At 44.3% G+C, this 25,247-nt stretch overlaps 2 protein-coding genes and 1 long non-coding RNA gene across 4 annotated transcripts; 2 read left to right on the top strand and 1 right to left on the bottom strand.

The window, feature by feature from the left end:
* The first annotated feature begins 290 nt into the window (after positions 1-290).
* On the top strand, positions 291-3,072 carry LOC144486975 (uncharacterized). Its single transcript, XM_078205011.1, has 2 exons — positions 291-475; positions 605-3,072. Exon 2 carries the CDS (start codon positions 832-834, stop codon positions 1,798-1,800), a length of 969 nt encoding a protein of 322 aa, XP_078061137.1. The 5' UTR covers positions 291-475; positions 605-831; the 3' UTR covers positions 1,801-3,072.
* A 3,237-nt stretch (positions 3,073-6,309) lies between these two features.
* Positions 6,310-12,811, bottom strand: LOC144486987 (uncharacterized). The gene is made up of 2 exons (XR_013496358.1): positions 12,689-12,811; positions 6,310-10,737 (listed from the first exon to the last, which is right to left on the bottom strand). It is a non-coding gene; the product is annotated as an uncharacterized LOC144486987 (long non-coding RNA).
* Positions 12,812-12,962: 151 nt separating this feature from the next.
* Positions 12,963-19,187, top strand: LOC144486980 (uncharacterized). Of its 2 annotated transcripts, XM_078205019.1 has the most exons (3): positions 12,963-13,394; positions 15,923-16,011; positions 17,544-19,187. In XM_078205019.1, the coding sequence occupies exon 3, from the start codon at positions 17,648-17,650 to the stop codon at positions 18,515-18,517; it is 870 nt and encodes a 289-aa protein (XP_078061145.1). In that variant the 5' UTR covers positions 12,963-13,394; positions 15,923-16,011; positions 17,544-17,647; the 3' UTR covers positions 18,518-19,187. The 2 variants fall into 2 exon arrangements, with proteins under 2 accessions (XP_078061145.1, XP_078061146.1); XM_078205020.1 differs by lacking the exon at positions 15,923-16,011 and having other exon boundaries at positions 13,325-13,394.
* Positions 19,188-25,247: the final 6,060 nt, after the last annotated feature.

Genomic DNA, 25,247 nt, shown 5'->3' with positions numbered 1-25,247 from the left:
ACCCTAGCATGAAGGTCAGGAGGCGGGCTACCTCGCACATGCGCAGTTTCCCCTCTCCCTTGGACATGCGCGATCCCCGGGCCGGGGGGAGGGGGAGATCACCGAGCGGCTTCTCGCTCTGGCCGGAGCCGCCAGCCGGTTGCCTGGAAGAGGTGCAGGGGGAGAGGGAACAATGGGTGGGGGCGGGGCTCCCGGGTCCGCGCGCCCGGGCCTGCGCACTGGAACACCATGACGTCATTGCGGAAGAGACTGATTCTTATTGGCTCATTCAGGCAGGCTCCATTGTGGACGTCACAATGCGGAAGCTCGATTGATTCAGATTCAGACTCAGTGAAACTCCCTCTTCTGGGCAACATCTGGGAGGAAATCAATGTTTCCCCCTTTCCATTTCTTTTCTCATTCTGGGGGAAATTGGGGACTTGCAGCAACTGAAGGGAAAGGAAGTGAATCGAGGGAGGTTGCAGACTCTGGAAAGGTTGGCCCAGGTTTCTCTCTCTCTTAAAGATATTGACATCCTTTGCAGAGTTCCACATGAATTAGAATTGTCTGTACTGAATTTCTATCTTGTTCTGACAGTGATGACTTTTGTAAATTCTTTTTACAGGATATTAGGAGAGGATTTACTGATAGAAATGTCAAGATCTAACAGTCACTCAATTCATGGCAGCTGAATGTCATCGGTTTGAATCTGGAAGAAGAAACGTATAGCTGTTTGAATTGGGTGAACCATTGGTGTGAACAGAAAAGCATCGAGGCCCGTGCAACCCGAGTGACGGTGTTCCAGTGCACGTATTGTGAAAACTGCAGGAGAGACAGAAAGACACACGGATCATGGAAAAACCATGGAAATGTGAGGACTGTGAAAAGTCATTCCGTTCCCCATCAGTGCTGGAAATTCATCGACGCAGTCACACCGGGGAGAGGCCATTCACCTGCTCCAATTGTGGGAAAGGATTCACTCGGTTATCAATCTTGCTGACACACCAGCGAGTTCACACTGGGGAGAGGCCATTCACCTGCTCTCAGTGTGGGAAGGGATTCACTCAGTCATCGCACTTGCTGATACACCAGCGAGTTCACAATGGAGAGAGGCCATTCACTTGCCCCGTGTGTGAGAAGGGATTCAGCGATTCATCCACACTGCAGACACACCAGAGAGTTCACACTGGGGAGAGGCCGTTTGTCTGCTCCATGTGTGGTAAAGGATTTGCTCAGTCATCCAACCTGTATTCACACCAGCGAGTTCACACCGGAGAGAGGCCATTTCCCTGCTCTGTGTGTGGGAAGGGATTCACTAACTCCGCCAACCTGCTGAGACACCAGCAACTTCACACTGGGGAGGCTTCCTTCACCTGCTTTGAGTGTGGTAAAGGATTCAGTGATTCATCCAACCTGTTTTCACACCAGCGAACTCACACTGGGGAGAGGCCGTTCACCTGCTTACTGTGTGGAAAGGGATTTAGTCAGGCATCTAGCCTGCAGACACACCAGCGAGTCCACACCGGGGAGAGGCCATTTACCTGCTCAATGTGCAGCAAGGGATTCAGTGATTCGTCCAACCTGATTTCACACCAGCGAGTTCACACTGGGGAGAGGCCATTTAACTGCTTTGTGTGTCAGAAGGGATTCAGTCGATTATCTAACCTGCTGACACACCAGCGACTTCACACTGGGGAGCGACCATTTACCTGCACTGAATGTGGAAAGGGATTCACACGATCATCCCACCTGCTGAGACACCAGAGAATTCACAAGCGATTCCAAGCATTGGATTCTGCTGTTAATCACACCCAGGACTGAACCATGTTCATTCTGACAGGTGATGAAATGGGAGGGTCGGAGGGGTTCTTTCTGCTGGACTGGCCGGTCTCATGACTTTGTTTCCAGTGGGCTGATGCTCTTTGAGCCTGGGAGAGCACATTTCCACTGAAATGATCCACAAAAGCTGATGAGGGACATTTATTTATCCTGGAGAGTAAATAGTGTTTTTCCTAACGCTACAGGTAGATCTGAAATAAATACATTTGTCTCTGTTCCATTGAGTCTACAGCACAGGGCCAGGCCAGTCAGCCCAATTGGTCTGTGTCAGTATTTATGCTCCACATGAGCTCCACTCACCCCCCATCAGCGTATCCTTCTATTCCTCTCTCCCTCATGTATGTATCCAGCTTCCCCTTCAATGTATTCATGCTGTTCACCTCAACCACTCGCTGTGGTAGTGAGTTCCACATTCTCACCACTCGCTGGTAAAGAGGTTTCACATTAAATCCCTATTAGATTATTGAATCTCTGAAAATGCACACAGCATTTGTAACAAAAAGGATGAATTGTCAGGGCGGATGGAGATAAATGTGTGTGTCCTGATAGACATTACAGAGACTTAGTTGAAAGGTTACGGAGGCTGGGATCTAAATATTGAAGGGTATTTGACATAATGGAATGGCAGCAAGTTCGGAAAAGGTGATAGGATCTCCCATTAATTAACAATGACATTAGTTCAGTACAGAGCTACCACCTTAGCCTGAAAGATCAGGATGAAGGATCGGTTTGGGTTGAGATAAGAAATGTTAAAGGTACGAGGTCTCTTGTGGGAGTAGTTAATGGGCCCCTTACCTAAGTTACACTGAACTGATTTCTTTATTTTGAACATGACATTATAATAGTATGTTTATTTATTAGTGTCACAAACAGGCTTACATTAACACTGCAATGAAGTTACTGTGAAAATCCTTTAGTTGCCACAACCCAGCACCTGTTTGGTGACTCTGAGGGAGAATTTAGCATGGCCAATGCACCTAACCAGCACGTCTTTCGGACAGTGGGAGGAAACTGGAGCACCCGGAGGAAATCCACACAGACGCAAGGAGAATGTGCAGACTCCACACAGTGACCGAAGCCAGGAATCAAACCTGGGTCCCTGGCACTGAGAGGCAGCACTGCTAACCACAGTGCCGCCATGTTGCCCAAATATTCATGCTTTATAACGTTTCCCCAAACCTCTGAAGAATCATCTCAAATGAACAATACAAAATATACAATGACTGTGGATCCAATATAAATTTAGTTTTACTCAGAATTTCAATACTCTTTGATTATTTTGTTTTAATATATTGTATGTGTGGTTTCCAACAAAAGATATGGTCTAGGAGAACACCCAGAACTATATTTCCATATTGGGGCGGCGATGGTGTAGTGGCAGTGTCACAGGACGAGTGACCCAGAGACTCAGGGTAATGCTCCGGGGACCCAGGTTCGAATCCTATTGTGGCAAATGGTGAATTATAAATTAGATGAAAATCTAGGATTACATGTCTAATGATGATTAGAAACTATTGTTGATTGTCATAAAAGCCCATCTGGTTTACTGATGTCCTTTAGGGAAGCAAATCTGCCAACCCCCTTATCTGGTCTGACCAACATGTAACTCCAGATCCACAGCAACATGGTTACCTTTAATTGCCCTCTCAGTTCAAGGGCAATTAGGAATGGACAATAAATGCTGTCCCAGCAACACCCACATCCCATGAATAAATAAATGTTGACATTGTCTGTGGGGAGAGAATAGAGCCAACGTTTTGAGTCTCGATGACCCTTCATCCGAGGGGTCTGACACCTCTTCTATTTTTGTAAATGTTGCCATTGTTTATTATATTAACCAAGGGATTTACTTCACCAAATAACATAAACTTCGTTCCACTCAAAGTCAGTCACAATTCATTTTTGACAAACAATATTTTTATTTTCTCCAATTCAGCACTAACACTTTCAATAAGCTCTTGAAGATCCCACACAGAATAAAAAGTATTGGCATCATCTGCAAACAAAACTAATTGTAATAACTTTGATACATTCCAAATGTCATTAATATATAACATAAACAATTTAAGGCCCAAAACAGATCCCTGTGAGACTCCACACAGAATATTCACAAAATCTGATTCACAATCGTCTACTGTTACAAATTGTTGAGATTTCCAAATAACTTCTGAGCCACTTATTCACTACTCCCCAAATCCCTTATGTTTCCAGTGTTTTAAGTAATATTCCATGGTCAATTGTATCAAAATCTGTGTAAGATCAGTAGAAACCTCTATTGTAAATTGTCTTTTTGTCCACAGCATTCGTCATTTTCTCCACAAATTCCATCAGTGATAATGAGATAGACCGACTTGGTCTGACTATTACACAGTGAGTTACATTGAGCAATGGAATTATCAGACCATTTAGCAAATGACTTCCCTTTTCTCTGAAAAACGAGAAAAGTGAGGACACTCTCCTGTAATTAGTAAAATCACATTTGTCTCCAGCTTTAAACCATGGAGTAACTTTGTCTATTTTCATTTTACAGGGAAATAGCCCAGTTTGAAAAGACCGGTTGCAAATATGTCAATGGTTTTACTCCACAATCAATAACCTGCTTAATGATTGACATCTCAGTATTGTCTGAATTTGTAGTTTTTTTATTCTTATGATATTTAACAATATCAATGACCTCCTTTCCATCAACACCTCTAAAACGTGAGATGGGATGAAGAGGTGGATATTTTCTCTTGGAACTTTTAACATCATTGTCCATGAACTCTGTTAAAAAGAAATCCACATTTGAAAGCCCAGCCACGATATGAAATATCAGCACTATAACAGGGGAAGATAAGAAAGACAGACATATTGATCTTTTCATCAACATATCTGAGAGTTAAGAATGTGTGACATGATTTTGGGACACCGGAGTGAGTGTACAGATGTGATTTGTTACGTGTGAAAAATAGCAAGCCTAAATTCATGGTGAGATGGAGTGAAGAGCGGGTCCCAAACACACACAGCTACTTGAGACACAGCAGGAGATGAAATGGTTCATGTGGCCAGGGGTGGAGACAACATTGAGACATCATCAATCAGTCCAGAGAGAAACTGAGTTCAAAACAATCAGGGTCCAATTAAACACACTGCACATGAGGAAAATTAAAGTAAAATGGATAATATTATAGATTAGGACAATTAGCCACTTGGGAGAAATAATACTGAGTAAGAACTATCCACAAGTTGGATACAGGTAAAGGGAGAGCTGGAGAATCATTTGCATCCATGCTTGATCTGTTGCTTGAAGCATCTGTCCTTATGTACTCGTAACCTAGAACTCACGGTGCTCCTTCAGAAGAAAAGATCGAGTAGATGTTACCCCAGGCAGGGCCAGAACAGAACTGGAAAATAACGGAGTGAAATTGAGTGAGGGGTCAGAGAGAGAGAGTTCTCCCCCCTCAAGGTATGGACTGTAAGAATCCTGGGGGACCCCCTCCTTCGGGTTTTCTTGCTAATTAGGGAACATTAAATTAAATTCTATGACTGGCTGTGCATTGATTTTGAATTTGATTGTGACACTTCTCCTGTTTTTATTCCTGTTGTGATTACACTCTGGGTAAGGATGGTTGACAGGTGACAGGATGGGAAATTGTGGTTTGGGTCTTTGACCAAATGTTTTATTGATCCGAAAGGTGTAAAATGGGCAAAACTTCAGCAGAAATCCAGCAGAGCTGAGAATAGACGACTTGCTGTGTGGGAACAGGGAGATAAACAGCTCCCGGAGGACAGAGAAAACAAGAGTGCCTTGAATCCTGGATGACACCTGTGTGCCAAGGCCACCATGTTTTCACTACTTGGCATGGGAATGCTGACTCCCTGTACCAGGGACGGAGTGTGGGAAGACAATTGTTTGAGAGTTTGACATGGCATGGGCGGATACAGATGGTTCAATGACAGGTTTTGTCATTGGTCCGTCCAAATGTTAGCTGGGCAATGATTGGGTTAAATCAGTCTCCATAGACTTTGTGCTGTAACAAAGTATAAGAAGGGATTCCCCGAGCACAGAGATTAGTCGAGGTTTTACATATTGCATTGACTGGTGCCATGGCATCTGGGGCAGAGCAGGGAGCATTTCCGTGGAGATGCTGCTTCTACCCAGAGTGTAATGGTAATGCTGCTGCACTTTGATACGACTGCTCAGACATTAGCCTGTGTCAGCTCTTATTGATACTGAATAAAATCTAACCACTGTCACCAATAAGGGTTATCACTGGCAATCATTTCAGAGTTTGGGAAAAGGGGAGAAAGGGTTAATTGACTCCCTGAACCCCATTTTCTAACATCACTGAGTCAAAAATAAAATCTCATCTCCCCCTCTGGCTCCTTTGCCAATTACCTTAGAGAGGCTCACTTTCTGTTAAAGAGCCTGCCAACCCCTCTCACCCACTTTCCCTAAAGTGCATCAATCTCATCAGGAAAAGACCAGAAAAATCAAATATTTTTACTGATGAAAGTTTATTAATGAAACAGAACATGGTTAAAACAAACAGAAAATGACTTGAAGATCAAAGACAACCAGAGTAAAAGGATGTTCACAATGTTCTGGACACAAATCGTGTTTCTTCAGCTCCTCTGTCCCCTGTTCCTGTGACTCCCCGCTTTGGACACAGGGACACTGAACCCCGGGGGTCACGTCACCATCAGCCTCGGTCACCCCCCTCCCAAGCCCCGATTGGTTGGAGGCCCATTTCCCAGTCAGTTCTCCAGCAGCTTCCTGTCTCTCTATTAGTGCAACGCCCAGGGCAGTTTCCCAACTGGGGCACAGGCCTCATTATTCTCAGCTAAATTCAGCCCTCAGCTCCATCGCCTGGCTGTCATTGACACGAGCAATAGAGACAGAAAGGAGCCGCAGGCTCAAATGGGAAGTCAAAACTTGTGGGTCTAAATCAACACTTCAACATTTGCCAGTCAAACCCATGTTATTTACACTGGGAGTTTTTATGATGAGATTAATTGAAGTGTTCGGCTGGTCAGCAAACTCGAGAAGCACTGATTCCAGATTGTTCAATACTTCTGTCTTGAATCACAAAAGCTTCTCACTTTATCCCCTTCCTGAACTGAATTCCATCATCCTGAGCAGCTGTGGGTGTCACCTCTCTGTGTAAACTCCTGCCCCTTTTTATAAGGCTCTCTCATTCCTTATTGTGGGTCAATTCTTTAATGGTTGAGGATCGCTCTGTGATGTAGTGAGTGTTTATCCGGTCAATCAATGTTTCTGATGTCAGTCGGAACGTCCATCGTTACTTTTCACCTGTTTCTTACTCTGTGTTTTATAAAAATAAAGTTTTCAAACTTTTACAGAATGGTCAGCTTTAAGGTTTCTGTAGTTGGTGATGAGGTCATCCAAAGGTCAAAGCCTTTCTCTTTTCTCCTTCCTGGTTAACTGAGGGTTGTGTGGAATATTCCATTCAGGGGGAGGTGGTGGGAATGTCTCTGGCCGAGTAATGCAGAGACGCAGCAGAGGATCTGGGGACAGGCAGCTGGTGGGATTTGAATTCAGTGAATCAATCTGGAATTATGTAAAGTTAGTCTCAGCAACGGTGACCATGAAACTATCGATTGTTGTAAAAACCTGTCCAGTTCACCCTCTTTATGCTCCCTATCAGTGAAGGAAATCTGCCATCCTTACCCAGTCTGGCCTACATGTGAATCCAGACCCACACAGCGATGTGGGTGACTCTTAACTGTCCCTCTGAAATGGCCGAGCAAGTCACTCCGTTCAAGGGCAATTAGGAGCTGAGCAACGTGTGCTGGGGCTTTGCCAGCAGTGTCCACATCCCAGGAAAGAATAAATAATATTCCACGGAAAGTGATGGGTGATTTGAAATGAATTGAAAGGAGGTCAGGAGGTGCTCGTATCGTCCAGAGCTGCTTTTCAATGGAGCCTCCTGTTTAAAATAAAAACACATCAGTGTGTCCCTTTCCCAGACACACTGACCTTAGAATATCACAATGCTGTTTTTAAACATTCCTTTGTTAAAGAATCAGTCATTTAGAATTGTGAAACAGACAGAAATTAAATATTCCGTTTTTCCTGGGATCCTCCTGTGCCTGGCACCGGTGTCCTGAACAAGGTTATTAACATTCTCTGTGTTAAAGGTTCCTCCTGGTTCTTGCTGTCTGTTGTGTCCTTTGTCACAGTCGGTACCAGGACATTTCTATTGAAAGGTTGTTAAGAAATTCCAGTGAATTCCAGCCCCTTGTGTAACGTTCCATTTGGTGTGCGTCAGATTCAGAGATGTCCACGTGTGTGTGAAAAGGGTTCTGGGTAAGGGTTTTAACCCTTCTTTCCCCGTTAGTAACAATGAGCCCTGTATTCAATTCTAAAGTATAAAGTCCTCATTAGATATCAATTCTACCTGTTATCTACATTTCACCAACCAGTCTATATTTTCATCACAGGACTGCAGTGGGAGCACCGTCAACATCTTACTGACTGGATCGATTTTATCGAGGAGGTGACGAAGGTGATCGATGAGGGTAGAGCAGTGGATGTTGTGAACATGGATTTTAGTGAGGCTTTCGACAAGGTCCCTCATGGTCGGCTCATCCAGAAGATTAAGATGCATGGGATTCACGGTGACTTGGCCGCTTGGATTCAGAATTGACTTGCCCATAGAAGTCAGGGAGTAGTGGTGGAGGGTGTTTTTCTGACTGGAGGTCCATTCCCAGTGGTGTTCTGCAGGGATCTGTACTGGGACCTGCGCTATTTGTGATATATATAAATGACTTGGATGAAAACGTGGATGGGTGGGTTAGTAAGCTTGCAGATGTCACAAAGCTAGATGGAGTTGTAGATAATGTAGAAGGTTGTGAAAGGTTACAGTGGGATGTAGATCAGCTGCAGATATGAGCAGAGAAATGGCAGATGGATTTTAATCCGGGCAAGTGTGAGGTGCTGCACTTTGGGAGATCAAATATTAAGGATACGTATACAGTTAATGTACAGAGGGATCTTGGGGTTCAAGTCCAGAGCTTCCTGAAATTGGCCACACAAATATTTAGTTGGTAAAGAAGGCATATGGCATGCTTGCCTTTATTGAGTACAAGAGTCAGCATGCCATGTTGCAGCTTTATAAAACTTTGTTTGGGCCGCACTTAGAATATTACGTTCAATTCTGGTCGCCACATTACAGAAAGGATGCAGAGGTTTTGATGAGGGTGCAGAAGAGGTTTCCCAGGATGCTGCCTGGATTGGAGGGTGTGAGCGACTGACAAACGAGGGTTGTTTTCCCGATAGCGGTGGAGGGTGAGGGGAGACCTGATAGCAGTCTATAAAATGAGAGACATAGAATCTTTTCCCTCAGAATTGATATGTCTAATACCAGGGAGCATGCACTTAAGGTGAGACGGGGAAAGTTCAAAGGAGATGTGAGAGGTAAGTGTTTTTACACAGAGAATGGTAGGTGTCTGGAATGCGCTGCTAGGAGTGGTGGTGGAGGCAGATACGATAGGGGCGTTTAAGGGGGTTTTAAATAAGCACATGAATATGCAAGGAATAGAGGAATATGGACCAAGGGCAGGCAGAAAGGAATAGTTTAATTTGGCATCATGTTCGACACAACATGGTGGGCTGAAGGGTCTGTTCCTGTGCTGTACTGTTCTACGTTCTATTTGTGATCTCCATTGAGAAAAAGGAAATAGAGGCACTGGAGAAGGGGCAAGAAAGATTCACAAGAATAATCCCAGAACTGTAATCACTTGTGAACTCACTGGTGTTTCACCAAGTTTGCTGACTGAGTGAATCCCTTCCCAGTCAGAGCAGGTGACCAGCCTCTGCCTGGTGTGAACTCACTGGTGGGACATGAGTTCCCGAGAACTTTTGAAGCCACGCCCACATTTCAAGGGTCTCTCCTGGGTGTGAGTGAGATTGTGTTTCAGCAGGCTAGATAATTGAGTGAATCCCTTCCCACACACAGAGCAGATGAACGGTCTCTCCCCAGTGTGAACTCGCTGGTGTGTCTGCAGGTTGTATGATGTTCTAAACCTCTTTGAGCAGTGAGAGCAGCTGAACGGTCTCTCCTCAGTGTGAATGCGCTGGTGGGACACCAGTTCTCCAGAGCTTTTGAAACCACTCCCACAGTCAGAGCACTTAAACGGTCTCTCATTGGTATGAGTGAGATTGTGTCTGCTGAGGTGGGATGAATGAGTGAATCCCTTCCCACACACAGAGCAGGTGAATGGTCTCTCCCCGGTGTGAACTCGCTGGTGTCTCCGCAGGTTGAATGATGTTCTAAACCTCTGTGCAGTGAGAGCAGGTGAACGGTCTCTCCTCAGTGTGAATTCGCTGGTGGGACACCAGATACTGAGAGCTTTTGAAACCACTCCCACAGTCAGAGCATTTAAAGGGTCTCTCCTGGGTGTGAGTGACTTTGTGCTTCAGCAGGTAGGATAACTGACTGAATCCCTTCCCACAGACAGAGCAGATGAATGGTCTCTCCCCAGTGTGACTGCGTTGATGAATTTCCAGCTCAGATGGGATTCTGTATCTCTTCCCACAGTCCCCACATTTCCACGGTTTCTCCATGATGCGGGTGTCCTTGTGACTCTCCAGGTTAAACAATCAGTTAAATCTCACACAGGACACGGGTACAGTCTCTCCCCGCTGTGAATGCTGTGATGTATTTTCAGGCTGTGTAACTGGTTAAAGCTCTTTCCACACTCAGTGCACTGGAACACTCTCACTCGGGTGTGTGTATCTCACTGCATTTCTAGTAACAGTGATGTTTACAATCTTTTGAAGCCAAGAGGCCAGACGAACATTTCTCCTGCCAGGTTCAAAGGCCAATGATATTCAGGTCCCAAGAAATCGAGTCACTCTGTCAGATCTCGATGTGATGTTGGAGATTTCTGTCTGATTTCTCCTTGTCTAATATCCTGTAAGTCAATTTAGAAAAAAAACATCGCAATTCAGAATACGATCAAAATTCAAATCGACATTTCTAGTTTCTATGGAGCATTCATTAAAGACACAGTCATGGAGCATTAAACTTGCCGAGCAGGGCCTCCCGTATCAGCACACAGGCAGCTGCTTTGTGAGACTGCCAGCAGTACAGACAAGTCAGAGATAAGGGTGTCCTCAGAAGTGGGATTCATTGTGAAAGCTCAGGGACGGTTGATAAGATGCAGCAATTCTATGATTCTAATGAATGTTCTTTCCTCTCCCATTCCCCAAAAGCTGTGAACCTCCATCCCACTCACTCTCCCTCCATTCTCACTCTGCTGTATCTAATATTCACCCTCCCAATTCTCCTGAAGGTGCTGATTGAGGCTGATTGACAGATCCATGCTCACTGCTTCCTGTCCCGCACAGAAATCAGAACAAATAGGAGCTGCAGTCAGCATTCGGCCCATCGAGTCTGCTCAACCATTCATTCAGATTATTGGTTGATCTACCTCTGCATTATTTTCCCCACACTGTCCCCCATATCCATCGATATCTTCAATATCCAGAAACCTATCAATCCCTCTCTTGAAAATTCTTGATGACTGAGGCTCTATAGTCCTCTGGAGAGAGAATCCAAAACATCACCACATCCTTGAGTGAAGAAATCCTTCCTCATCTGAGCTTCCTCTCCATTTTCCAGCCTGTTCCCAATAATTATTGACTCCCTTGTCATTCAAAAACTGTCTAACTCATCTTTGAATATATTCAATCCCTCCACTGGTCCCCATGGAAGAGAAATCTAGATATTAACAATCCTCTGAGGGAAGAGATTGTTGGAAATATATAATATAGCTGCAGTCCAAAATTACACAGCCAGATATAATAAGTGTATTTTATTACAGAGCTATAAATAATATATCTAATCTGTACCATATAACAACAGGGGAGCGGATAGCCTTGTTGTATTAATCACCAGACTATTAATCCAGAAACTCAGCTGATGTTCTGGGGACCTGGGTTTGAATCCTGCCACGGCAGATGGTGGAATTTGAATTTAAAAACAAAATCTAGAATTAAGAATCTACTGATGATGAAAATGAAACCATTGTCGATTGACCAAAACACCCATCTGGTTCATTAATGTGCTTTAGGGAAGGAAATCTGCCGTCCTTACCCAGTCTGGCCTACATGTGACTCCAGAGCCACAGCAATGTGGTTGACTCTCAACCAGCTTCTGAAATGGCCGAGCGAGCCACTCAGTTCAAGGGCAATTAGGGATGGGCAATAAATGCCGGCCCAGCCGGCAATGCCCGTGTCCCAAGGATGAATAAAAAAACATCAGACACGTCTCTGTCCGATATTAGTTTACTGTCCCCTTTAATATATATCAGAAATTAGATGGGCACATGAAGGAAATGAAGTTGCAGGGGAAAGGGAATATAGAAAGGGATTGTTCTACAGAGAGTCGGCATGGATTCGAGTTACTGAATGGACTCCTTCTGCACTGTAATGACTCGATGAATGAAAATATTTAACATAGCTTCAGTGCTACATTACAAAACGAGAAATAATAATAAATGTACTTTGTTACAGAACCATAAATAATATATCAAATCTACAATGTAACAACACAAGGCATATCTCTGCCCTATATTAATTTATTGTTCTTTTAAATGTCAGCCAGCTCCTGGGGAAACCAGCCCTTTAATTGTGATCATTAGGAAAGGGACCTTTTAGCCAGACAAATCAATGTGTCAAGCTGAGGGAGCAAAGGATGTCAATGTCTTTAAGAGAGAGAGAGAGAGAGACCTGGGCCAACCTTTCCAGAGTCTGCACCCTCCCTGGATTCACTTCCTTTCCCTTCAGTTGCTGCAAGTCCCCAATTTCCCCCAGAATGAGAAAAGAACTGGAAAGGGAGAGAAAAGAAAGTGTTTTACTCACAGATGTTGGAGAGACGGGAGGAAGTTTGAGTCTGTGTCTGAAGCTCAATCTTCATTCAGAGAGAGAGCAGCAGCAGCAGCTTTGCTGGGCAGGAATGAGCAGCCGAACAAGCTCATTGTCCACTTCCGCATTCAGACAATGGGGGAGCTCTGATTGGCTGGAGGACCAGAGAACTTCCGGTCCTCCAACTTTCCATTGGCCAACACCTCAGCATACAGGTCAAATGGTTGGCTCCCCCCGCACATGCGCATCTTCCCCTCTCCCTTGGACATGCGCAGTCCCGGGCCGAGGGAGGGGGCGATCACTACGCGGCTTCTCGCTCTGGCCGGAGCCGTCAGCCGGTTGCCTGGAAACCGTGGCAGGAAGAGGTGGAGGGGGAACAATGGGTGGGGGCGGGGCTCCCGGGTCCGCGCGCCCGGGCCTGAGCACTGGAACCCGGAGACGTCATCGCGGAGCAGAATGATTCCTATTGGCTGATTTAGGCAGAGCTCTATTATGGACGTCACAATGCGGAAGTTGTCCGAACTCCCTCCTCTGGGCAACATCTGGGAGGAAATCAATGTTTCCCCCTTTCCATTTCTTTTCTCATTCTGGGGGAAATTGGGGACTTGCAGCAACTGAAGGGTAAGGTCGTTAATCCAGGGAGGCTGCAGACTCTGGAAAGGTTACAGATGAAGACCGGATTCAGGAACAGGACTAGGCCCAGGTATATTTTTGTTTCTCTCTCAAAGACATTGACATTTTTTAGTTCCCTCAGTTTATCTGGCTAATAGGGCAGCCTCTTACCCAATGTTCACAATTCAGTTTTCCCAGAAGAGGGCTAACATTTAAATGAACTGTAAATTTGTATGGGAGAGAGATATGTTATTTATGATCTCATATTTTTTGTCTTGAAATATACAGCAGTGTGGCTGCTTTATCAATTTCCAGTGATGCAGAGATTACAACATAGAAGGAAATGCATTTGGCAACTTAAATCCATGCTAACTCTCCGTGGCAGCCATGATGTGGAGATGCCGGCATTGGACTGGGTTGGGCATAGTAAGAAGTCTCACAACACCAGGTTAAAGTCCATCAGGTGAGTGACCTGAGGAAGGAGCAGTGCTCCAAAAGCTCGTGATTCCAAATAAACCTGTTGGACTTTAACCTAGTGTTGTGAGACTTACTGTACTCTCTGTGGAGCAATTTGGTCAGTTCCATTCCCTTGAGCTCCACGTCACATTGGAATGGATGAGAGTTCCAGATGAAGTGAGACTGGGGTGGAGTCGGGCGATGTCACTGAGATGGGAATAGGCGATTTTGATGATGTTGTGGATATGTGGTTGGAAGCTCATCTTGGGGTGAAATATTTCACCATGGTTGTGAACAGTTTGGTTCAGCCTCAGACAGTTACCAGGAAGATAGAGTTGCTGGTGAGGGAGTGGAGTTTGTAGTGGGGACTGAAGACAATGGGTTCAGTCTTCCCAGTGTTTATATGAAAGAAGTTTCAGTTCTTTTAGTAGTGGATTTCAGACAAGTCAGAATTGTGTGCGAGTTGTGGGGGGAGAAACTCGGAGGTGATGGCGTTCACATCTACCTGCTACCTCGGTCCTTCTAGGTGGTGGAGGTTGAGGATTTGGGAGATTCTGTCAAAGTTCCCATTGAGTTCTAGATGTATAAAATCCCTCTCCTTCACCCCGGCCCCTTCTACTTCTCTCTGTCTCCACTTGAGACCAGGTGCCAGATTTCCTTTCTTGACAGACATCAGCATAACACTTGGGTTTTTATGATAATCCAGCAGCTTTCCTCTGTGTGGGTTTCCTCCAGGTGCTCTGGTTTTCTCCCACAGTCCAGAGATGTGCAGATTAAGTGGGTTAGCCTTAGTGTCCCAAGACATGTAGGTTAGATGGATTAGCCATGGTAAATGTGTGAGGGTATGGGGATAGGGTGGGAGAGAGGCTCTGGGTAAGATACTATGTGAGAGAATTGGTGCGACTCACGGGTTGAATGTCCTCCTTCTGCACTGTAGGGACTCTATGATAATGTGGGAAAATGTGAAACTGTTCATTTTGGAAGGGAGAGCAGGGGAGTATTATTTAAATGGGGAAAAAACTGTAAAGCTGCAACACAACAGGACTTGGGGGACTTCTGCACAAAACACAGAAACCTAGCCCACAGGTGCAGTTGGTAATCAGGAAGCCTAATAGAATGTTGGCCCTTATTTCAAGTAAAGTTTATTTATTTGTCACAAGTAGGTTTACATTAACAATGCAATGATGTTACTGTGAAAATCCCCTAGTCGCCACACTCCGGCGCCTGTTCAGGTACACTGAGGGAGAATTTAGCATGGCCACTTCACCTAACCCGCACATCTTTGGACTGTGGGAGGAAACCGGAGCACCCGGAGGAAACCCACGCAGAACCGGGGAGAATGTGCAAACTCCACACAGACAGTGACCCAAGCCAGGAATTGAACCCGGGTCTCTGGCGCTGTGAAGCAGCAGTGCTAACCACCGTGCCACCATGGTTGGAGTATATGAGTAGGGAAGTCTTGCTGCAGCTGTACAAGGTACTGGCGAGACCATATCTGGAGGACTGTGAGCAGTTTTGGTCTCCTTATTTAAGGAAAAATATTATTTCATTGGAGGCAGTTCACAGTAGATTCACTAGGATTATCCCCGTTATGGAGGGATTGTTTTATGAGGAAAGGTTAAACAGGTTGGGCCTCTCCTCATTGGAATTTAGAAGAATGAGGGGTGATCTCATTGAAGCATATCGGATTCTTAAGGGACTTGAGAGGGTAAATGCTGAGTGGATGTTTCCTCTCATGGGAGAGTCTGGGACCAGAGGGCACAGTCTCAGAATAAAAGGTGCCAATTTAAGACTGAGATCAGGAGCAATTTCTTCTCCCAGAGGGTTGAGAGTCTTTGCAAGTCCTTGCCACAGAGAGCTGTGGGGGCAAAGCCCTTGTGTATATTTTTGAACAGTAAGGAAATCAAGGGTTATGGGAAAAGGGCAAGAAAGTGGACATGAGAAATGTCAGATCAGCCACGATCCTATTGAATGGGTGACATTCAATCCCTTCCCTGCAGGACATCAGTGAATCACTTGGGTTTTTATGACACTCCAGAATTTTCATGGTCACTTTTTCCTAGTGCCGGCCCCAGAAATTACCAGATTCATTCAGCTCAATTTCACATCCTGCCTTTGTGTTTTTGTGGGTTCTCTCTCACATTTTTTTTCTTTTAAATTCAGTGTCACAGAGTTTTAGAAGAGGAGTATTTGCAGTCAGGAATCTTTGAACAAACATCACATCAGGATCTGACGGAGCTGCCCAGTTAACGGTAACTTGATTATCATTCGGATTTTAAACATTGAAGGAAAAAGCATTGTTCACAGTAGATGAAACTGTTCTCTGCGTGAACGAGGCTTCAGTTGATCATCTGGCCTCAGGAGCTACAAATATAAACATCCTGGGGAGGAACCATGGAAGAGTGAGGACAGTGATGAGGGATTCAGTAACCCGTCTGAGCTGGAAGCTCATCAGGCACCGGGGAGAGGCCGTTCACCGGCTCTGTGTATTGGACTGATTTCACTCCATCATCCAACCTGTTGGCTCACTGACATATTCACACTAGGGGGAGATTGTTCAAATGCTCCAGAGATGGAAAGGGATTCATTCAGTCATCCCACCATATGACACACAAACGTGTTCACACTTGAGTGATTTTGTTAATGACCCAGATTACGAGAAGAGCTGCAAAAGTTCCAGGGAAGTGATATCCTATCAACGTGTCCACACTGACGAGAGACCTTTCAGGTGCTCTCACTTTGGGACTGAGTTCAGGCGATTATCTCACCTCACAGTACACCAGCAAATTCACACTGGGGAGAGGTTATTCCTCTGCTCTGACTCAGTTGAAAAAAATCACAAGTAAATCACTATTTGCTATAGACCAAAGAAAGATACTTTATTCGAAGAGTAAGGGTCACAAGGTAAAACAAGCCAAGTTCCAGAATATTAAACATCCAGTCCAGTTACAGAGATTGTAAACATCAACAGAAACAAACCCAAACTATCAGAATGAACAGAGTTCAGTCTTGGATGTCATTAACAGCAGCAACAGCAGCAGAATCCAATCCCAGTAATCACTGCTGAACTCGCTGGTGTGTCAGCTGATTGGATGAACGATTCAAAAGAAAATCTGTCTTATGTGATTACAATTCGGGAACTACAGTATTATGTTTTTAAATTGCTTTATAATTTCACAAGGGCAACAAACGTGGACATAAAAAAACAAAAAAATGATGTATTTTCTGTAAGCCTGAAATAAAATTGCAAATGCTGGAAATACACAAGTGCAATCAGCATCCATGAAGGAACCAGTTTCTGATTTAGGTTGACTTTCCATCAGAGCACGATTCTATCTTTCTCACATGTGGAGCAGGAGTCTGGTCTCTCCCCAGTCTGAACTCGCTGGTGTGTGTCTTGGAGGTGATGGTTTTCCCAGGAATCAGCTGCTCTTGTCTTTCCAGTGGGTGGAGTTATGGGTTTGGGAGATTCTTTTGAAATTTAAATTCAGTTGCAGATTTATGAAGTTCATCTTTTTTACCCTCTCCTTCACCTCTCTCTCTCTCCTCCCATGGAAGCCAGAGTCTTGTGTAAGCCCAGACTGGGTGGCAGGTTCCCTTCCCTAAAGAACGTTAATGAACCAGTTGGGTTTTTATGAGGTGCCAGCAGTTTTCAGGGTCACTTTTTCCTAGCGCTGGCCCCACAAATTACAAGATTAATTTAGCTCAATTTCACAACCTGCCTTTGTGTTTTTGTGGGTTCTCTTTTATATTTCCTTGATTCTGTCTTAAATTCATTTTACAGAATATTTGAAAGGTTCACGATCAGGAAAGTCAAACCAAACATCACATCAAAATCTGACGGAGTCACTCGATTCATCAGGACTTGAAAATCATCGGCCTTTGAACATGGAAGCAAAAAGCACCGTTCACACCAGGGAGAAACGGTGGAAATGTGTGGACTGTGGGAAGGGATTCAGATCCCCATCTGAGCTGGAAATCCATCGACGCAGACACACCGGGGAGAGGCCGTTCATTTGTTCCGTATGTGGGAAGAGATTCGCTCAGTTCATCTGCCTTCAGCTGCATGAGCGACTCCACACCGGGGAGAGGCCGTTCACCTGCTCGGTGTGTGGAAACGGATTCACTCGCTCATCCCACCTGCTGAAACACCAGCAAGTTCACACTGACAAGAGAGAGTTTCAATGCTCCAATTGTGAGAAGAGGTTTAAAAGCCCACACGGACTGAGGGAGCACCAGCGCATTCACACCGAGTACACACTGTTCAGCTGCTCACAGTGTGGGAAGAGTTTCAGGACAGCAACCCACCTTCAGACACACCAACGAGTTCACACTGACAAGAGACCTTTTAAATGTCCAGAGTGTGGGAAGTGCTTTAAAAGTTCTGGTGAACTGATGTCCCATCAGCGAGTTCACACTGAGGAGAGACCGTTCAAGTGCTCTCACTGTGGGACTGGGTTCAGGCGATCATCTCATCTCACTGTACACCAGCGAATTCACACTGGGGAGAAGCCATTCATCTGCTCCAAGTGTGGGAGGGGATTCGCTCAGTCCTCCAACCTGCTGACGCACCAACAAATTCACACTGAGGTGAGGCCGTTCACCTGCTCCGAGTGTGGAAAGGGATTTGCACGATCATCCCACCTGCTGACACACCAGCGCATTCACACTGGGGAGAGGCCGTTCACCTGCTCCGAGTGCGGGAAGAGATTTACCGAATCATCCAATCTGGTGAAACACCAGCGAGTTCACAGATGACGGCTCTGCTCTGATTCTGCTGTTGTTAATCAGATTCAGGACTGAACCCTATTCATCATGACATTGGGGGAGTGTTGATGATGTTGCTGCAAAGTACAGTAACTGGGCTGGAGTCGACAGAATTTGCATTCATATAGCACCTTTCACAACCTCAGGACATCTCTGTGCGCAGTCAGCCTCCACAAGCAGCAATGTGATGAGGGGCAGTGACCTGTTTGCAGTGAGATTGGGTGAGGGGTAATATTGGTTTCAGCGGGGTAAACCACATCAACAATGTGATAATGAGCAGTGTTCTGTTTTTAGGGAGATTGGGTGAGGGGTAATATTGGTTTCAGCAGGGTGAGCTCCCTCCTCTCCTTCCAAATAGAAGCCGTGTGATCTTTCACCTCGGAGAGCAGACGGGACCTTCGGGTTAACATCCTCATAGCAGTGAAGTGAAGAACCTTCATTCTGAGACTATTGAAGAATCAGCACTTAATCAATAGATGTACTTGTCAGACTGGTAATATAACCTGTAACACAAAGTCTGTAATGTTTTATTATAATAAATAATATGATTTTAAGTACACTGGTCATAAATCATGAGAACTGTCAAATTATGTTTTCCAGCCAATCTAGAAAGATAAGGTCGAGCTCACAAAACATTTATGGCTTTGACAAGTTACATTAAGTTGGGAATAAATGGGACCTTACCCAAGCTGCCTCATTTATTCAGTAGACCTTTGTACTCAGACATCAGGAGATGCTAGTAGGTGTCAGGGGCCAATCAGACAATTAAGTTAATCAATTATCATTCAACACTGAGGCTAATTTGAGTTAAGTAAATGTGAGTTGAAGGGGTTAAAATAAAGGTTTTGAGTCGCCAATCTGTTAACATGTCCTTGTCTGATGATCATTTCATGTCTTTGGCCTGATCGACCGAGGAAAGTTGTGAGAAGTCTGTTTCATTGTTAAAGATGAGCTTTCTCCTCCTCCTCTCCATCACTGTTAATTCAAACTTTGCTTTTTATCTTTCTAACTTGTTACCTTTTTACCTTCTTAATGGTTAATAAATCTTCTGAATTTACCAATTAGAATGTTCATTCTGGCCAGATAGTTAAATATTGTAGATTTAATTTAAAATTGGGGATTTATTGCAAACAACTGCTACCTGATAAATCAACTTCAAAGTATAAATGCTGCCTGGATTTGGTGTCTTGGTGTAAATGGTCCCTGGATTTGGTTTCTCAGTCCATGTGGGCCCCGCACTGCTTTCAACCCAACTGTCTGTCTCAGATCTTTCATTGATTTCAATTGAATGGAAACTGGGAGTTGGGACCTGTCAACATTTGAAATATATATTAACAAATGTTTGGAGGGTTTCTTACAGTTGGGACCTTTCTCTGTTCTGTCCACTCAAGATGTTGGGTAACAGACTTTCTCCTGTGAATATCCAGCTGGAGTTTTGGGCCCTGATGTGTTTCCTTGTTCATCTTGTTGACTCTAAATATTGAATCTTATGGTTTCATACATCAGATAATCAAACTCCCAACACCAGATTGTCTTTAACTGACTTTATTACAGCACTGCAATAATAGACAGAATATAGTTACTTGTCCTGCAGAACAGAGGTAATACCCTAGATTCAGAGCTCTCTATCCTGAGCAAGCTATTCAGTTGTGTCAAATTGCTACAGAAGAGTCAATGATAAAACCAGACTGACCACCCTGCATTGACCTAGGTTCCAGAAATGATAAAAGCACACTGTTCCCATGTTAATCCTGCAAAGAATTCCTGGCTAACAGCTGGGGGCTTGTGCCAAAGTTGGCAGAGATTTTCTGAAAGACGTGGGTTCACCTCAACTTAAATGTAAGACTTAAAGTCAATTACAATTGTTGGGTTTAGTTGGGAGAGCTGATCTAAAAGGGACTTTCATTTACAACTAGCTACAGGACCATACTGGGTGCAAATATTGTTACAAGCTTTACAGAATTTACTAAGTTAATCACATAAGTACAAAATGCAAAACTTAACAAAGGCAGTGGAAGCAGTCAGTTCACTTTGTAACGCTGGCTCACAACTTCCAGCCAACTGCGGTATTGTTTCTTGTTCTGTTGACTATCTTCATAGAAATCATAGAAACCCTACAGTACAGAAAGAGGCCATTCGGCCCATCGGGTCTGCACCGACCACAATCCCACCCAGGCCCTACCCCCATATCCCTACATATTTTACCCACTAATCCCTCTAACCTACACATCTCAGGACACTAGGGGCAATTTTTAGCATGGCCAATCAATCTAACCTGCACATCTTTGGACGTACTCTTCTTCCTACTCCGCTTCTCTGAGCTGTGAACTGGGCAGCTGAAAGCTGATGGTTATTAACCCTTTCTAGACACAGCCCCTGTGCACGATCAATGGTGTTCCTGAACTCGGGTTCACCATGATCAGTTCCTGATTGATGTCGGTGGTGTGTAATCAGTTTCTGATTGGTTTCTTCATGGTGATGGTCATCTACTGACCATTTCCTGCAATCTCCCGACTGGCCCTCTAATGTGTCAGTTACTTCCGGAGTTTGCCCCATATGCCTTTTCTGTGATTTCATTAAATTGTATGGCTTTACACTGAGATAATGGAGGCCTAAAGATATCTTCTTTGTCACTTATTTGAGAAAAGCAAGTTTATGGTGTCAAATCCTAATGGTTAACATTTGGGTTCATTGTCTCAAATGTCTAATTGATGTGTAGAAATCCTGTAGAGTTCTCATTGGGGCAGGTGACTATCAGTATATTTTGGTTAAAGAAAGTGCTTGCTGGTTTTTGTAGTGGTTGCCAGAGCTTGGAACACAGTTAATTAAAAGGACACAAAGTGACACACAGCCTTAAACTAATACAGAAATTACAAAGTTACTTCAGATCTAAAATCCAAAGAAAGTGGGCATCAAATCAGTGTGTAAAAGGTGAGATAGCAGAAAACACAAATACAGTATGATACATTCAATTGATAAATGTTCAAAACTAATGAGTCAGAATAACTACTGTGTGATGAAAACTAAACTGAAACCTTTAATTTTTCAAACCAAAGATGGTTATAGCGTGTGAAGGAAAGTGATTGTTTCTTTTAAGATATTACAAGTTAAAAGTTTAAACTAATTTATGACACAGTGCTGAAGGTTTGAAACTTCACAGCTGGTTTCTTCACACAATATGGCCTCTAACTCAAGTATAACTGTTAATTAATGGCTGAGGGGTTAACAGTTCCAGACCTTAGCTCATCCAGAGTTGATGGGATCCACGGGACTCTGTAATTAAAGTATAAAAGTGTAGCTTTACACCAGCCTCGGGTCATGTGATGTATTTCACTTGTCAAATGAGAATGCAGTTACAGACAAAGCCAGTTACATGATACTAATATATTATAATTAAGCAGAATATCACATCAGGTTAATTGATTAATAAACTTCAATTACTTGATTATTACACATAACTAAGCTACAAACTATTAAACATGACCGTTCCTACAGTCAAACAGTCCAGTCAAGCAACAGGCTGACACAGTCATACTTTGAATCATATCTTACTGCCAATGTCTCACAGGAACAAGGAGCAGGATTCGGCTATTTGGCCCCTTGAGTCTGCTCCACCATTTAATCAGATCAGGGCTGATCTGATAGTAACTTTAAATCTGCATCCTGCCTACCCCCAGTAACTTATCACCCACTTGCTTGCCAAGAATCTATCTACATCTGCCTTAAAAATATTCAAAGATTCTGCTCCCACTGCCTTTTCAGAAGAGTGTTCTAGAGGTTCACGACCCTCTGAAAGAAAATATTTCACCTCATCTCCGTTTTAAATGTGTGAACCCTTATTTTTAAACAGGGACCTCTCGCTCTAGATTCTCACACAAGAGGAAACATCCTCTCCACATCAACCTGTCAAGACCCTTCAGGATCTTCTATGTTTCGATCAAATTTATCTTAAATTTATCTTTAAACTCCAGCAGACACAAGCCTAGCCTGTCCAAGCTTTACCCATAATCCACACATTTCCAGCATTAGTCTGGTCAATCGACTGCTTCCAATGTATTTACATCCTTGCTTAAACAAGATGACCAATACTGTACACCGTGCTCCAGATGTGGTCTCACTGGTGCTCTGGATAACTGAAGCATAACCTCCATATTTATGTAATCAATTCCCCTCAGAAATGATAGTTTTCCTAATTATTTGTTTTACCTGCTTACCAGCTTTTTGTGATTCATGCAAAGAACAGGAACAGGCCCTTCGGCCAACGCTGATCACATTGTCCTATCGAGACCAACCGCTTATATCCCTCTATTCCCCGGCTGTTCATGTGTTTATCAAGATAAATCTTAAATGTTGCTAACGTATCTGCCTCAACCACCTCACTTGGCAGCGCATTCCAGGCCCCCACCACCCTCTGTGTAAAAAACCTTCCCCCGCACATCTCCACTGAACCTTTCCCCCTTATCTTGAACTTGTGCCCTCTTGTAATTGTCATTTCTGCCCTGGGAAAAAGCTCCCAACTGTTCACCCTATCCACACCCCTCATAATTTTATAAACGTCTATCAGGTCGCGCCTCAGCCTCGGTCTTTCCAGGGAGAACAATCCCAGTTTATTCAATCTCTAGAACACTCAGATCCCTCTGCATCTCAGAGCTCGACAATCTCTCACCATTTAGATAATCTGCTTGCCTTTTATTCTTCCTGCCAAAATGTGCTGTCCTACCAGCAGTTCAGACCTGAGTAGAGGGAGCAGCACAGAGGTGTACACTGCAAGTGAGTCTTCCTGGGAGTCCTCAACTTGAAATTCTTTTTTATTCATTCGTGGGAAATGGGTATTGCTGGATGGCCAGCATTTATGGCCCAGCCCTTGTTGCCCTTGAACTGAGTGACTTGCGAAGCCATTTCAGAGGGAGTCACATGTAGGCCAGACCGGGTAAGGAGAGCAGATTTCCTTCCCTGAAGGGCATTAGTGAACCAGATGGGTTTTTTATGATAATCAACAATGGTTTTATGGTCATCAATAAATTCTTAATTCCAGATTTTTTTCATTGAATTCAAATTCCACCAACTGATGTGGCAGGATTCGAAACCCGGTCCCCAAATCATTAGCTGAGTTTCTGGATTAATAGTTCAGCAATAATACCACCAAGTCATCACCTCCCCTAGTTCAAGATGGAGTGTAGGAGAACAAGTCAGGAGCAGCACTAGGCACCCTAAAACTGAGATTCCAATCTGGTGACTCTATAACACGGGACTATAAGCATGCTAAACAGCAGAAGCAGCATCTTCCAGGCAGGGCCAAGCGATCCCACAAACAACGGATCAGATCAAAGCTGCAGTCCCCCCACATCCAGTCGTGAATGGTGGGGGACAATTAAACAAATCACAGAGAGAGAAAGCTCCACAAACATCACCATCCTCAATGACTGGGGAAAGAAGTGGATCAGTGCAAACAACTGTGATTTGTCTTTGGTGATCGCGGATGTGTTACTGATGCCTTCCATGGATTCCAAGGCCAGGAAAGACACTCTGGAAGGTGTGGGGAGCTGGGACCTGCCCAGGAGAGTAACTGAAGGTCTGAGAACTGAAATAATCCAGAGTTAGAAAGGAGAAAAGGCCACAAAAATGCAGCAATTGGTAACAAGACATTGATTAATCTTTTCTTATCCTGGAGAAATGAAGGTCTCAGCTTTGTGTCTTAAACAATATTAGTTAATTTGACATTTATCCAGAGTAATAAACTCCAGCCCAGTTATAGCGATCACTAACATCAGCAAAAACACACCCCAACTGTCAGAATGAACATTGTTCAGTCCTGGATGTGATTAACAGCAGCAATAACAGCAGAATCCAATTCCTCCAGACACTTGTCAATTTGCTGGTGTGTTAGAAGGTGGGTTGACTGAGTGAATCCCATCTCGCACTCAGAGAAGGTGAATGGTCTCTCTCCATTGTGAGTATGTTGGTGTCTCAGCAGGTGGGATGAGTGAGAAAATCCCTTCCCACACTCAGAGCAAGAACGGTTTCTCCCCGGTGTGAATGTGCTGGTGTGTTTGCAGGTTGGATGAACGAGTGAATCCCTTTCCACAGTCAGAGCAGGTGAACGGTCTCTCCCCGGAGTGAACTTGTTGGTGTCTCAGCAGAATACTTGAGGTCTTAAAGCTCTTCTCACATTCAGAACATTTGAAAGGTTTCTTATCCGAGTGAACAAGTTGGTGTGATCTGAGGCTGGTTAAATAAATGAATCCTTTTCCACACAAGGAGCAGGTGAACGACCTCTCCCCAGTGTGAACTCGCTGGTGTTTCTGGAGGCTGGATAACAGAGTGAATCCCTTCCCACACACTGTACATCTGAATGGCCTCTCCTCACTGTGAACTCGCTGGTGTATCAGCAGATCACTTGTGGTTTTATAACTCTTCTCACATTCAGTACATTTGAAAGGTCTGTTATCAGTGTGAACCAATCGGTGTGTAGCGAGGTGGGATGATCATGTAAATCCCTTCCCACACACAGAGCAGGTGAACGGCCTCTCCCCAGTGTGAGTGCGTTTGTGTTCAATGAGGTTCTGTGATTGTTTAAACAGCTTCCCACAGTGAGAGCAACTGAACTGTCTCGCAATGAGAACAATCTGGTGCTTGACCAGGTCCTCAGAGCTTTTAGAGTTGTTATCGCTGTCAGAGTGGTTAAAAAGCCTCTCTTCAATGTGAACTTGCTGGTGGGTCA

The sequence above is a fragment of the Mustelus asterias genome, unplaced genomic scaffold, assembly GCF_964213995.1.
Source record: "Mustelus asterias unplaced genomic scaffold, sMusAst1.hap1.1 HAP1_SCAFFOLD_548, whole genome shotgun sequence".
Lineage (NCBI taxonomy): Eukaryota > Metazoa > Chordata > Chondrichthyes > Carcharhiniformes > Triakidae > Mustelus > Mustelus asterias.
The sequence above is the reverse complement of the archived record's forward strand: the minus strand, read 5'-3'. Positions and strand labels throughout refer to the sequence as shown.